This window comes from Musa acuminata, unplaced genomic scaffold (assembly GCF_036884655.1).
Source record: "Musa acuminata AAA Group cultivar baxijiao unplaced genomic scaffold, Cavendish_Baxijiao_AAA HiC_scaffold_1137, whole genome shotgun sequence".
NCBI lineage: Eukaryota > Viridiplantae > Streptophyta > Magnoliopsida > Zingiberales > Musaceae > Musa > Musa acuminata.
Genome location: NW_027021349.1, coordinates 3981071 through 3996711, shown reverse-complemented (window position 1 = coordinate 3996711; position 15641 = coordinate 3981071). Strand labels below are relative to the sequence as shown.

The following is a 15641-nucleotide window of genomic DNA, read 5'->3' as shown; positions in this document are numbered from 1 at the left end:
GCTCTTTCAGACCGGCTTTATGATCTTTATATGGTGGAACCATCTGCAAAAGCAATTTGGAATGCTTTAGAATTCAAATATCATGCCGAGGAAGAAGGTACAGAGAAATTTTTAATTTCTAAATATTTTGATTACAAGTTTGTGGATGGCAAGCCAATCTTGGCACAAGTACATGAGTTGCAGATCATTGTTAATCAATCGAAGGCTGAAAAAATTGAATTTCCTGAACCTTTTCAAGTAGGGGCTGTAATAGCCAAGTTGCCTTCATCTTGGAAAGGGTATAAGAAGAAGATTTTGTATGACTCCAAAGATATCACTTTGGAGCAAATTCAAAAACATCTTCGAATCGAGGAGAAATCGAGGATGAGAGATAAGAGTGAGAACTCTTTTTGCAATATAAAAGCAAATGTTGTGAATCAGCCTAAGAATTCCAACAAAAGCAAATAAAACAAGGAGAATCATTTTGGCCCCAAAAGGGATCAAAGAAAATTTAAGAAACTAAAGAGTGGAGGATGTTTTGTTTGTGAAAAACTTGGTCATTTTGCTAGGGATTGCAGATTTAAAAAAGACCAGAAACCAAAAGTCAACTCCGTTGAGGGAGATGATAATATAATCGCTACGGTGAGCGAAGTGCATGCCATATTTGGCAAGGTTTCTGGTTGGTGGTACGATACTTGTGCTACCGTCTATGTTTGCTATGATAAGGGACTCTTCAAGACTTACAAAGAAGTCACAGAAGGGCAAAAGATTCAAATGGGAAATGAAGTTTGTTCTAAGGTGATTGGCAAGGGAAATGTGGAACTCACTTTCACTTCAAGTAAGAAAGTCACTCTTACTAATGTTCTTCATGTACCAGATATGAGTAGAAATTTAGTGAGTGGGAATCTCCTTAGCAAACTTGGAATTAAATCTGTATTTGAATCCGGGAAGTTAATTCTATCCCGTAATAGAACTTTTGTTGGAAAAGGCTATTCCGCTGAGGGTATGGTCAAATTATCTATTGTTGACAATGATTCTAAAGCTAATAAAGATGTTGCTTCTATTTATATTATTGATTCTTATTCATTATAGCATGATAGATTAGCGCATATTGGAATTAGCATGATTAGAAGAATGGCTAAGTGTGGCTTAATAAATTATCATTTTGATGATCTTAATAAATGTGAAATTTGTGTTAAATCAAAGATGATGAAGAAACCCTTCGAAAGTATTTATACACGTTTCAAGCCTAAATATCTTTCCTAAAGTATTCTTGATCTTGTGTTTGTTATTTGTTTCCATAGTGTTTTTTATCCTCTTCTTTGTCATATTTTTTTTCCAACAATTTGTTAGATTTAATACATTTTGATATACTAATTTGTTAGATTTAATACATTCTGATATATGTGAATTAAATGATATATTAACGAGAGGAGGTAATAGATATTTTATTACTTTTATAGATGATATGTCTAGATTCACATATGTGTACTTATTGAAACATAAATATGATACTTTTAATGCTTTTAAGGCATATAAAGCAGAAGTTGAAAATCAATTGGGGAAGAAAATTAAAGCTTTAAGAAGTGATAGAGGAGGAGAATACTTTCCTAATGAATTTAACTTGTTTTGTGAACAACATGGCATAATTCATGAATGTTCAGCACCTAGAACACCTGAGCAAAATGGATTAGCAGAAAGAAAAAATAGAACTTATCTAGAGATGATTAATGCTATGTTGTTGCATGCTAAATTATCTTATAATTTGTGGGGAGAAGCTTTATTGGCTGCATGTCATATCTTAAATAGAATTCCCTCTAAAAAGAATAAGATCTCTCCATATTGAATTCCCTCTAAAAAGAAAGGAAGACAACCTAACATTGATTATTTTAAAGTGTGGGGGTGTCTTGCATATTGTAAGAATAATGATCATCAAAGGACAAAATTGGGACCTAGAGGAATCAAATGTGCATTTATAGGCTATGCCTCAAATAGCAAAGCATATAGACTTCTTAATTTGGAGTCTAATATCATAATAGAATCTCGAGATGTGGAGCTCTTTGAACATTTATTGACTTCTAGTAATAATGTTCATCCTTCAACTAGTGAAGAGTCACTAGTGAAGAAATCTCAAAAGGTTGATGAGCAACCTGAAATTCCTTTGATTGGACATCAATCAAGTTCACAAGAGGTTGGAGAGCAATCTTATGAATTAAGGAGAAGCACTCGTGTACGAAAAGCAAAAATATTAAGATCGGATGAGATTGATTCTCAAAATATTTCTTTTTACCTTGTAGAAGGAACTAATGAGAGAGTATTAAAAACAATTCCTCTTGTTTTACAAGTGGAAGATGATCCTAAAACATTTAAAGAAGCTATGGCTTCTCGTGATGCTGCTTTTTGGAAAGATGCTATTAATGATGAGATGGATTCTATTATGTCAAACCATACTTGGGAACTTGTCGATTTACCTTTTGCCTCCAAACCTATTAGTTGTAGATGGATATTTTGTAGGAAGTATCATACAAATGGTACTCTCCAGACGTTCAAAGCAAGGTTAGTTGCTAAAGGATTTCGACAAAAGGAAGGAATAGATTATTTTGACACATATGCTCCTGTGGCTAGGATCACATCTATTAGAATTATTTTTGCTTTAGCATCAATTTTTTATCTTTATGTTCATCAAATGGATGTCAAAACGGCATTTCTAAATGGAGACCTCGATGAGGAGGTATATATGGAACAACCCGAAGGTTTTGTTCTACCGGGAAATGAACATAAAGTGTGTAAACTTATTAAGTCATTGTATGGTTTAAAGCAGGCTCCAAAACAATGGCATGAGAAATTTGATGCAATAATTCTTTCTAATGGATTTGTTCATAATATTGCAGATAAATGTGTTTATCTCAAAACTTATGATGACTATATGGTGATAGTTTGCCTTTATGTTGATGATATGCTAATAGTGAGCAACAACATGAAAGATATTGTAGAAACAAAGAGGTTTCTATCTTCAACATTTAAGATGAAAGATCTTAGGCAAGTTGATACTATACTAGGTATCAAGGTAAAAAGAAATAATGGGGGATATGTTTTGAGTCAAACTCATTACATAGAGAAAGTATTGGAGAAATTCAGTCACTTAAAAATCAAAGAAGCAAATACCCCATTTGACCCAAGTATCAAATTAGTCAAGAATGTTGGAAGAACAGTGGCTCAATTAGAATATTCAAGTGCTATAGGAAGTCTTATGTATGCAACACAGTGCACAAGACCTGATATAGCATTTGCAGCTAGTAAATTGAGTAGATTTACTAGTAATCCAAATGTAGAGCATTGGAAGGCTATTGAAAGAGTTCTTGGGTACCTTAAACGAACCAAAGATTATGGACTACAATCCTCAAAATTCTCTGCTATTTTAGAAGGATATACTGACGCAAGTTGGATATCGAGTTTTGGAGATAACAAATCCACTGCTGGTTGGGTGTTTACCTTGGGAGGTGGCGCTGTTTCTTGGAAGAGCAAGAAACAAACGTGTATAACTCACTCAACTATGGAATCGGAATTTGTTGCTCTAGCAAATGCAGGAAAGGAGGCTGAATGGTTGAGGGACTTTCTATTAGAAATTCCATTGACTTCTAAGAGTGTGAATTCAATTTCTATACTTTGTGATAGTCAAGCCACTTTAGCTCGTGCATATAGTGAAATATATAATGGAAAGTCAAAACATATAAGTCTTAGACATGATTATGTGAGAAAATTAATCAAGAGTGGGATTATTTCACTCACATTTATGAAAACAAGTGAGAATTTGGATGATCCATTCACCAAACCTCTTACAAGAGAAGTTGTAAGATCAACATCAAAATGAATGGGGCTAAAACTCCTTGAATAAAAGATCCACCAATGATAGCAACCCTACTCAACATTATGAAATGAGTAATGAAGAGTTCAAAGGATAAGAACAAGTCATTGATATATGGAGTGGTTCAGCACTTTGAAATATTTTATGAGTCCCATCTAAAGATGTTAAAGTGTTGGTTGTCACCGAATGAGGTTGAGTTAATTATACTCTTAATGAAGTTCAGTCAAGTTAGGACAAGTATCTCAAAGAGTGACAAAGATACTATAAGAACTTCACCTATATGAACTTAGAAGTGGTGCTGCTTCGATTGAGAGTTGGAGTTTCTCTCATAAAAGTTCATAAACTTGGATGAGCCCAAGGCCATATTAGAGCTAAGCGAGATTTTATGAGGAATACAAGAATGTTGTATTTATGTGTGTGGTATCACTGGTGTTGTCACGAGGAATAACAAATTCAAAGCTTTTATGCTATTTGGGATTTCGACTTCACTTTGTAATGCTTACACTAAGGTAATATTCAAATCGAAAGATATATTACTTTATTCATAAATACTATTTAATCACTTGAAGAAAATTTTAAATTTGAACAAGTGGGGGATTGTTATAAATTGTTCAAATTAAAAAGAAAAAAAAATTTCTTTTCAAAAGATTTATTGGAAAAGGTGTTTTCTTTTATTTTTTGGTAGTTATTTTTCAAAGATATATTACTTTATTCATAAATACTATTTAATCTGAGAAAATTTTAAATTTGAACAAGTGGGGGATTGTTATAAATTGTTCAAATTAAAAAGAAAAAAATTTTCTTTTCAAAAGATTTATTGGAAAAGGTGTTTTCTTTTATTTTTTGGTAGTTATTTTTCAAAGATATATTACTTTATTCATAAATACTATTTAATCACTTAGAAAAAATTTTAAATTTGAACAAGTGGGGGATTGTTATAAATTGTTCAAATTAAAAAAAAAAATTCTTTTTAAAAGATTTATTTGAAAAGATGTTTTCTTTTATTTTTTGATAGTTATTTATCAAAGGTTGTGTCTTTCGAGAAAATAGTTATAATTTTTAAAGGTTGTGTCTTTTGAGAAAATAATTAATTTTTAAAAATTATTTCTTTTGAGAAAATATCTATAAATAGCTATTTGAGGATAAATTACATATACAACTCTTTCATGCTCTTCTTCTTTACTCTCCAAGTGATTGAGTTAGACATTCTTTAATTCCTCTCTAAAGATTCTTTATTGTTTGCTCAATACAGATCTTCTAAAGGCTTGTCATATCCACTAAAACTATTTACATCAAACCCATAACAATCTTATTAAGAAGATGATACAAATATCGTTTTTAGGAAAGTGTTTATACATGTTTCAAGCCTAAATATCTTTCCTAAAGTATTCTTGATCTTGTGTTTGTTATTTGTTTCCATAGTGTTTTTTATCCTTTCTTTGTCGTATTTTTTTCCCAACATCGACAACATTCCACGGTCACATCCAAAGGCTAATCAATCCAATTCAAACGGTGTTTCAAGCTTGGCTTCCGATTAGGGCACCGCCTTGTAATGCGGAGGAGTTGATGCAGGGATTCGCACCACCGGCGTAACCTCCTCTGCTTTCTTCCTTCTGCTGCTCTCCAGGATCAGTGGAAGCTGACCCTCCCTTCGTCTGGCCGAGCTCTCGTGCGCGGTGCCTCGCAGCTTCTCAAGCCTCACCCCATCCCTCCGCTGCATCTTGGACACTTTCACCACGTTCAGCAATCCCCCCACAAAGAACAGACAACTCCCCGACAGGCACAACCAAACCCAACTCTTCCCCTGCAATCATGTTTTACCCACACAAATCAAAGAGAAGACATGAGATCGATGAGTTGGAATGGAATTAATCTGCTACTACTTACCATGATCTTGGAAGTTGTGTGGATTGACCCGAAGGTATCATGGTTGTTGAGGATTCCGGCGACCAAGAAGAGCAAGCTTCCCATGAGCAGGGGAACCTGCACACACTTCTGTAGTATCTGGACATGGCCATTTGCTGTCTCGTAGACTTGACAGATGTTGTGGATGGAACCGATGACCCAAAAGATTGGCCCCGATATCAGTGTGTTGACCGCATGGCTTTCCAGCCTCGGACTGTAGCGTTTCTCCATCTACACTCGTTACGTACATGAAATTGGATACCCAAAAGATAAAATACAGGAAAACCAAAAATAGAAATTGAAAGAAAAATAAAGCCATCATCATCATCATCATCAGCTTCTTCTTTTTCTTCTTCTAATTATGATCTACCAACCTGGATCAAAAAGAACAGTATGCCGATGAAGTTCAAGATGGTGCCGACAATGTGCGCCAGCGGTACGGAGAACTCCACCAGCGCCAGCTGCACGTCGAACTCCACCAGGGAGAGGCAGAAGTCGACGCCGGCCAAGTGCGCGACGAGGTCATGAGCGTTGACGACGAGGACGAGAGCGAGGCCGATGAGGGCGAGGGCGAGGCCGGACTTGGCGAAGGCTGGGGCGGCGGAGAGCTGGGCCGTGAAGCCGCCGACGAGGAGGACGGGGGCCAGGACGTACAATCCGGCGTTGATGTACTCCAAACGATCGCGGGCGGCGAGGTGGCCGTAAGTGCGGCTCTCCCGAGCGGTCGTGAGCTTCACCATGGCGGAAACGCGAGCGAGCATCCCACCGAGGTTTCCTTATCGCTTCCGATGGAGGAACGGAGGGAGACTGGAGAGAGAGAGAGAGGGCGGCGGGTGATCGAAACGTGGCCGTCTGCATAGGGGGCTGCGTAGAGGATTTTACGTGATACGTGTCAACTTCGTTGGTGAATGCTTTAAACAACATGAATTCAGAATGGAATATTGAAAAGGAAACGTCTTTTCTTGATATTTTTATTTGAGACGATTTTGCATAGAAGACACTTTTTTTTGTGGAATATTCTCACCTTTTTATAATTTTCAGAATACTCTCAACATAATACAGAACAAATTTTCACCCAAACATCCTCATGTAAATCTATTTAAAAGCTATTATAACCAAAGTAAATTGACTTAAGATTAAAAAAAAAAAACTTTTGATATAGTTAAAATATTTTTAAATGTTTATAATAATTTTTAAAAACTGTAAACTTATTTAAAAATATTATAACTGAGGAATTGAATTAGTTTATCATATGAAGCAGTACAAAAGAGGTTCGGATATGAGATCTCTAGAGCCCCTATCTTATTGGATATCCAATAAGTTCCTGAATTATTGGATCTCATATATTAGATCCAATAAGAGTTAATAAGAGATTATTGGGTAGAGACTCATTAATCCAAGAGGCTTGAATAATTAGATGAAGATCCAATACCCAATAGGACTGGATCCATTAGGGTTAATTAGGTTTCTCTATAAATAGGAGGGAACTAAATGCCCATAGGCTAGGGCTTCTAAGTTGTCACATCCTATTCTTCTCTCCCCTTCTCTTCCTTAAATAGTATGCCTAGAGATTTAAGGAGCATTGTTGCAGCCCTACTGTATGGATCACTACTAGAGAGGATAACGCTTGACCTCATTCATCGACTCCTATAGATTTGCAAGGATTCGGGAATATATGATCTCCCTAGGTAACATAACTATCTCACGTGTGTTTTTTAGTTTCGCTAATTTTGCGCATAAATCTTTACACAACGATGAACACCTTTTGGGAAATTTAGGATTTTTATTTTTTGTTCTTACATTGCGCATGTGATGTCGCCCCTAGATTTTCCTACAGAAAACAAGTTCAGTTACCTAGCACACAAGTTCCGACTTTACGTAGGTCCGGTAGAGTACCCCATCCTTCTTAGAGATATGTGGGATATATCAAAGGAGAGAATGTTGAGGATATTAATCCTCAGACCTACGAGGAGGCTATTACGAGTATAGACTCCGGGAAGTGGCAAGAGGATATAAATTCTAAGATGAATTCCATGTACTCCAATAAGGTTTGGAACCTTGTTGATGCATCCGAGGGTATTGTACCCATTTGTTGCAAGTGCATCTTCAAGAAGAAGATCGGAGTAGATGGAAAAATAGAAATCTATAAAGCAAGGTTAGTGTCTAAGGGGTATCGTCAAAGGCAATGTGTTGACTATGACAAAACCTTCTCACCCGTAGCTATAGTAAAATTCATCTAAATTTTATTGGCTATTGCAACATACAATAATTATGAGATTTAGCTGATAGACGTGAAAATCACGTTTCTTAATAACAACCTCGAGGAGGAGGTGTATATCATATAGCCTGAGGGATTCGTGTCCAAGAATAGTCCAGATAAGGTGTGTAGATTGCTTAAGTCCATCTATGGACTGAAGCAAGCTCTCCGTAATTAGAACATAAGATTTGGTGAGATGATTAGATCTTATGACTTCGTTAAGAACGAAGATGAGCCTTGTATATAGAGGAAGGTAAATGGAAGCGCTATTACCTTCTTGGTGTTATATGTGGATGACATCCTAATAATTGAGAATGACACAAAGATGTGCTTCACAGTAAAGACTTAGTTATCTAAACACTTCTCCATGAAGGACTTATGGGAAGCATCCTACATATTGGGGATTCAGATCTATAGAGATAGATCAAGATGATGCTTGGCTTGTCCTAATCTAAGTACATAGATGTCACTGTCAAAAGGTTGGCATGAAAAATTTCAAGAGAATACTCATACCAATGAGACATGGGATATCACTTTCTAGAAGTATATCCCCAAAGACTCTTGAAGAAAGGGCAAACATAGATATGATACCCTATGCATCGACAATAGGATCTATCATGTATGCTATGTTGTATACCAAGCCTGATATAGCGCATGCTTTGAGTGTCACGAACAAGTATCAGGCGGATCCCGGCTTGGAGCACTAGAAAGTAGTAAAGTGTATCCTTAAGTACTTGAGAAGGACTAAGGATCTTTTACTGGTATATGAAGGAAGTAGCCTCAGGGTTGAGGGCTACAGGACTCGAGCTTCCAATCCGATGTCAATGATAGCAAATATAATTCAGGGTATATGTTTACCTTGAATAAAGGAGCAGTATGTTGGAAGAGTTTCAAACAAGACACTACTGTTGACTCAACTATAGAGATGGAGCACATTACTATGATAGAGGCAGAAAAGGAAAGAGTCTAGATGAAGAAGTTCATCATAGATCTAGGACTCGTTCTAGGCAGCGAGGAGCCAATTCCCTTATATTACGACAACTATGGGGCGATTACTTAAATAAGGGAACTAGGTCTCATCAAAAGTGTTTTGAGGAGGTTCCAACTTATTAGAGAGATCGTTGCCCAAAGAGATGTAGTAGTGGAAAGAGTTCTATCCGAAGATAACATCGCAGATCTACTAACAAAGTCGTTGTTTCAAATTATCTTTGAGCATCACAAGGGTCTAATGGGGATCAGACACATAGGTGATTGACTTTAGGTCAAGTGAGAGATTGCTAGTCATAAGTGCCCTACAAGCTAATCACGTGAGTGATGCCACGTGTAACTTGACATGTAGTCTTTTTGCTTATTATTATTATGACATTCTCTCATATTATATATATATATATATATATATATATATATATATATATATATATATATATATATATATATATATATATATATATATATATGCAATGAGATTTGGATCATGATGAGATCATGATAATGAACCTGATTCACCTTTAAATACAGACCCAAAATAATCCTAGTTATAGGTTACTCGAGAGGGACATCGAGATAACTGGACAGACTGGTATACTGTATACTTGTCCATATGATGGAGGTAACTAGTCTCATAACTGCTCGTATTGGGACACTAGGGATACAGTATAATTACTCATTGCAGAATGAGTTTACTGATTGATCCGCTTATGAAATGTTGGATGGTTGATGATATCTCATTGTTAGACAACAATTTCATCATCCTAGTAGTATACCTGGTCCTTAGACTTGAGACACCAAGAATATCTTGTATAAGTACTCCACTCTTTAATACTAGACTTATAGGTTTAAAAGTTTCAAATCTAATACAACTAGTCATTGGGAGTAGTAGCTAACCTTATGAGGGCTATTGAATATCGATAAAGGATCATTCGCTCTCAGTATCATAAGAGGAATATCATGTGTGTTCTTGCTCAGATAAATCCTTAGTCAAGGTCATTTGGATTGAGAGAGAAAGAGTTCTCCAAGAGAATCCGATTAGAGTGAGACTAGAGGAGAAACTATATGAGCCTGATAGCACCATGCCCGGTATACGGTCTCTAGGATATTAGATGGATAAGGGACTATACGTTTATAGTAACTGAGGATAGATAAATTCAAAGGATTGGATTCCCTTGTATCATTTAGGGACTACGGCGTAGTGGCCTAGTACATTCGTAATTGATAAGTCAAGTGAATTATTATGGAGATAATAATTCACTGAGCCAAAAGGAGTTCTAATAGGTATGACTCACGGCTAGCTCGATATTGGTCCTAGAGGGTCACACACATATGGTAGGCGTTATAACAAGAAGAGGTTCAGATATAAGATATCCACCAGAGCCCATATCTTGTTGGATATCTAATAAGCCCATAAATTATTGGATCCCATGGATGAGATCCACTAAGAGCTAATAAGAGATTATTGGGTAGAGACCCACTAATCTAAAAAGCTTGGGTAATTGGATGGAGATCTAGTACCCAATAGGGCAAGATCCATTAGGATTAAGTTAATTGGGAGCCTCTATAAATAAGAGGGAACCAAAGACCCATAGGTTAGAGCTTCCTGGTTGTCACCTCCTATTCTCCTCTCCTATTCTCCTCAGATAGCAAGTGTGGAGATTTGGACAATGATTTGAGAGCATCATCACAGCCCTGTTATGTGAAGCACCGCTAGAGAGAAGGACACTTGAACTCCTTCATCCAATCCTAATGTCATATAGGAATTCAGGGATATACGATCTCCCTAAGTAAAAACACTATCTCACACGTGGATTTTAGTTTTGCGGGGTTTACGCACCAATCTTCATATGACGATGAAAACCTTTTTGGAAAATTTGAGATTTTTATTTTCTGTTCCTCCGCTACGCATATGATGTCGCCCCTAGATTTCCCTACAATCACTACATGCAGAAGGCCGCCGGCCTCCTATGGCCCCTTTCCCATAGGTGGCCTATTGTAAGTGGCCAGGCCGAGAGCAAGGGAGCTCTCAGCAAAGTCTGCAAGTAGCCTTTGGCCAATCTGCGAGGGCAGCAATAGTTGCTGTCCTTTCTCGCCTTTTGCATCAATAATTTTGACGTCAAAAATCTTTCTAAAACACAACTCACGTAGTTTAAAATCCAATCTTTCATATAAACAACCTACTTCTAATTGTTGGGAAATCTAGGGGCGACATCACATGCGCAGCGGAAGAACATATAAACAAAATCTATAATTCTCAAAGATGTGTTCGTCATCGTGCAAAGATTGGTATGCAAATCCACGAAACAGAAAACTACGTATATTAAAAATTGTGTTACATAGGGAGATCGTATATCCCTGAATCCCTACATATCTTTGGCCAATCTGCGAGGGCAGCAACAGTTGCTATCCTTTCTCGCCTTTTGCATCAACAATTTTGACGTCAAAAATCTTTCTAAAACACAACTCACGTAGTTTAAAATCCAATCTTTCATATAAACAACCTACTTCTAATTGTTGGGAAATCTAGGGGCGACATCACATGCGCAGCGGAAGAACATATAAACAAAATCTATAATTCTCAAAGATGTGTTCGTCATCGTGCAAAGATTGGTATGCAAATCCACGAAACAGAAAACTATGTATATTAAAAATTGTGTTACATAGGGAGATCGTATATCCCTGAATCCCTACATATCTCTAGGAGAGAGTGGAGGAAGTCAAGCGCCCTCCTCTCTAGCAGTGATCTACACAATAAGGTTACGATGACACTCCTCAAAACTCTAGACCTACTCTGAGGTGGAGAGAGGGAGGAGAATAGAAGAGGCAACTAAAAAGCTCTAGCCTATGAACTATTAGTTCCCTCATATTTATATAGGTCCCCTATCAACTTAACCCTAATGGATCATGCCCTATTGGGTATTAGATCTCCATTTAATTATCCAAGCTTTTAGATTAGTGGATCTTTATCCAATAATCTCCCATTGGCTCTTATTAGATCTCATCCACAGGATCTAATAATTTAGAGGCTTATTGGATATCCAATAAGATAGGGGCTCCGACGAATATCTCATCCTCTACTCATCGCAACGCCTACCATATGTATATGACCCTCTAGGCCCAATATCGAGTTAGTTATAAGTAATATATGTCAGAACTCCTTCTGGCTCAATGAATTATTATCTCCATAATAATTCACTCGACTAATTACCGACGTACTAGGTTACGACACCTCATTCCCCATACGATACAAGGGAATCCAATCCATTGGACCTATCTGTCCTTAGTTACTATGTACCTATAGTCCCTTATCCATCTAATATCCTAGAGATCGTATATTGGGCATGGTGCTGTCAAACCCATACGGTTTCTAATCGAGTCTCGCTCTAATCGGATTCTCCCGGAGAACTCTTTCTCACTCAATCCGAATGACCCTGGCTAGGGATTTATCTAAGCAAGAATACATGGGATATTCCTCTTATGACACCGAGAGTGGATGATCTTCTATCGATACTCAATAGTCCTCATAAGATTAGCTACCACTCTCGATGACCGGTTGTGTTAGATCTTGAACCTCCATACCTACAAGTCTGGTATCAAAGAATGTAGTACTCATACAGGACATTCTTGATATCTCAAGTCTAAGGACCAGATACACCATTAAGACTACGGAATCGCTATATGATAATAAGGTATCATCAACCATCCAGCATTTAGTAAGTAGATCAATCAATGAACTCATTCTCCAATGAGCACTTGTACTGTATTCCTAGTGTCCCCACACGAGCAGCTATGAGACCAACTGCATCCATCATATGGACAGGTATATAGCACACCAGTATATCTGGTTATCTCGATATTCCTCTCAAGTAACTTATGACCAGGATTATTTAGAATCTGTGTTTAAAATTGAATCAGTCTCATTATCATGATCTCATCACAATCTGATTCCCACTACACAAACCCATAGACATTACAATATATTCAAGCAACAATCAATATAAAGTGATAAAATGTCAAAATATAATAATAAATAAAAAGACTGCGTGTCAAATCACACGTGCCATCACTCACGTGATTGACTTGTAGGGCACCTATGACTAGCACTAATACCACTGTAGGATAAACTCGGGGCAACATCACATGCGTAGCGGAAAAATAGAAAATAAAATCCCAAATTTTCATAAAAAAAAGGTTTCATCGTTATGCGAAGATTGGTGCGCAAAAGTTATAAAATTAAAAACTACGTATATAAAAAAGATATGTTACCTAGGGAGATCGTATATCTCTGAAATCTTGTAGATCTGTAGGAGAGGATGAAGGAGGTCAAGTATCCTCCTCTCTAGTAGTGATCCACATGGCAGGGGCTACAAAGAGGCTCCTCAAATTGCTGTCCAAATCTCCAAACGCCCCCTAAATAAGGGCTGCTGGCTGAGGAGGAGAAGGGGAGAGGAGAATAGAAGGTGACAACCAAAAAGGCCTAGCCTATGGCCATTTGGTTTTATCCTATTTCTAGACGCCCTCTATTAACTTAACCCTAATGGATCATGCCCTATTGGGTATTGGATCTCCATCCAACTACTCAAGCCACTTATTTTAGTGGATCTCTACCCAATAATCTCTCATTGGCTCTTATTGGATCTCATCCAAATGATCCAATAATTCATGGGCTTATTGGATATCCAATTAGATAAGGGTTTTAACGGATATCTCATATCTAAATCTCTACTCGTTCCAACACCTACCATATGTGTGTGACTTTCCAAGCTCAATATTGAGCTAGTCATGAGTTATACCTATCAGAATTTCTTCTGGCTCGATAAATTATTATCTTCATAATAATTCGCTCGACTCATTGACTACGGACGTACTAAGCTACTACGTTGTAGTCCCCAAATGATATAGGGGAATCTAATCATTTGGACCTATATGTTCTTAATTATCATGTACTTATAGTTTCTCATCCATCTAATACCTCAGAAATCATATACTGGGTATGGTGCTATCAGGCCCATATAGTTTTTTGTCGAGTTTCGCTCTAATCGAATTCTCCCGAAGATTACTTTCTCTCAATCCGAACGACCCTAGCTAGGGATTTATCTGAGCAAAAATACATGAGATATTCTGTTGAATCTCATATTTTGATGATGAAACCACTTGATATGTGTTTATGTTTTAATCTGCATTTTGAGTGATACAGAATACTTCGATCAGGATGAGACAATTAAAGCAGGAAAATCATGTTGGATCGGTCGATATATCAATAAAAGACTTCAGGCCATGGATTCGAGCATCGGGCCAAGAAGAGTGAGTATTACGCCAAGGATATCGGAGTTGCAGAGTCAACCGGTCGATTGGGCAATAGGCCGCAAGAGAGGACGATGCGTCGAAGAATCAGACGAAGCGTCGAGGGAGCAATGACATGCCAAACAACTTGATTAACTGCTTAGGAGTAATTGTCTAGATCGAAGTTTTGCTTTACATGTGTAGGATTAACTACGATAGCTTGAAGACATAAAGCAAGTCTGCCGGAGTCAAGTTTGATGGGTATTCGAGAGTCCGAAGATTCGTTGGAGATACTGCCACCGAAGATCATCGGGGACTTGCCGAAGTTTTCGGAAGTCCACTAAAGAGATCGTCGAGGGTTCGTGAAGATCACCGAGAAGGTTCGACTACCTGTCAAAGACTCACTGAACTAGCCACAAGACTGGGAGCCTACTAGGAGTCCATCGGAAGAAATCTGAGGGTGTATCGGAAGTCCATCGGAAGATCGCCGGAAAGCTCGCCGGAAGGAAACTCGATGTTGCCGGTTAAAAATTTGCTTAGGACTATATCTTAATTTCATAGTTTACATATAATTAGGGTTATAGGATTAAGGGTTAATCCTATAACCGAGTTAGGGGCCAATTGGGCCCGAGTTTAGACTAGTTTGGGCTACGTTTGGAGCCCAACCAGTGAGCTGAAATAGTCTAGGCAGTGGCACCGCTAGACTGGGCGGTGGCACCACCCAGAACCCGAAGGATCAGGTGGTGGTACCGCCGGATTGGGCGGTGGCACCGCCCAGCACCTGAAAGATCGGGCGGTGGCACTGCCAGCTCCGGGAACCCAAGAGAATTCAAAATTTGGAGCCCAAATTTGAATCCTCTTAGGGTCTATAAATACCTCTCAATTCTCAACAGAGAATATAACCTTTTGAGAAGTTAGAAATTGAGAAAAAGCCTTAGCAAAGTCTTATTTTCAATAGCTTAAGTGTTCACCTCCCTCTTTTTCTTTGAAAAATCTGTAAGAGTGTGAACCACTTGTAAAAAGGTTGTAAGAGGGGTATTTGGTCCTTCCCCCTTCAAAGTGATTTGCTAGTGGAAGTTGGAAGCCTCATCGAAGAAGGCTTCGCAAGTGAATGTAGGTCATTTGACCAAACCATTTTAAATTGGTGTGTTTCTTGAATGTGTGAGTGTTTATCTTTCTGAAACCTTTATTTACATAGCAGCAAGCTTTTGGCTTTTATCTCCTTACTTTACTCGAGCTACTTTTACCAAGTCATTTATTATCGAATCGAAATCTCTACGCATTTACGAAATCATTTTCAAACTTACGAGTTTTAATCCGCTGCACTAATTCATCCCCCCCTCTTAGTGCCGCTCCGATCCT

The 15641-nt window shown here is 37.8% G+C and overlaps 1 protein-coding gene across 1 annotated transcript; it reads right to left on the bottom strand.

Annotated features, from left to right (window-relative positions):
* Positions 1 to 5246: 5246 nt before the first annotated feature.
* Positions 5247 to 6592, bottom strand: LOC103999697 (uncharacterized). The gene is made up of 3 exons (XM_009421516.3): positions 6124 to 6592; positions 5732 to 5980; positions 5247 to 5648 (listed from the first exon to the last, which is right to left on the bottom strand). The coding sequence occupies exons 1-3, from the start codon at positions 6508 to 6510 to the stop codon at positions 5379 to 5381; spliced, it is 906 nt and encodes a 301-aa protein (XP_009419791.3). The 5' UTR covers positions 6511 to 6592; the 3' UTR covers positions 5247 to 5378.
* Positions 6593 to 15641: the final 9049 nt, after the last annotated feature.

Coding starts and splice junctions, on each gene's coding strand:
- LOC103999697 (XM_009421516.3), bottom strand. CDS start 6,510: ATGCTCGCTCGCGTTTCCGCCATGGTGAAGCTCACGACCGCTCGGGAG. Junction 5,981..6,123: donor TACTGTTCTTTTTGATCCAG/GTTGGTAGATCA, acceptor TAACGAGTGTAG/ATGGAGAAACGCTACAGTCC. Junction 5,649..5,731: donor ACACAACTTCCAAGATCATG/GTAAGTAGTAGC, acceptor ACATGATTGCAG/GGGAAGAGTTGGGTTTGGTT.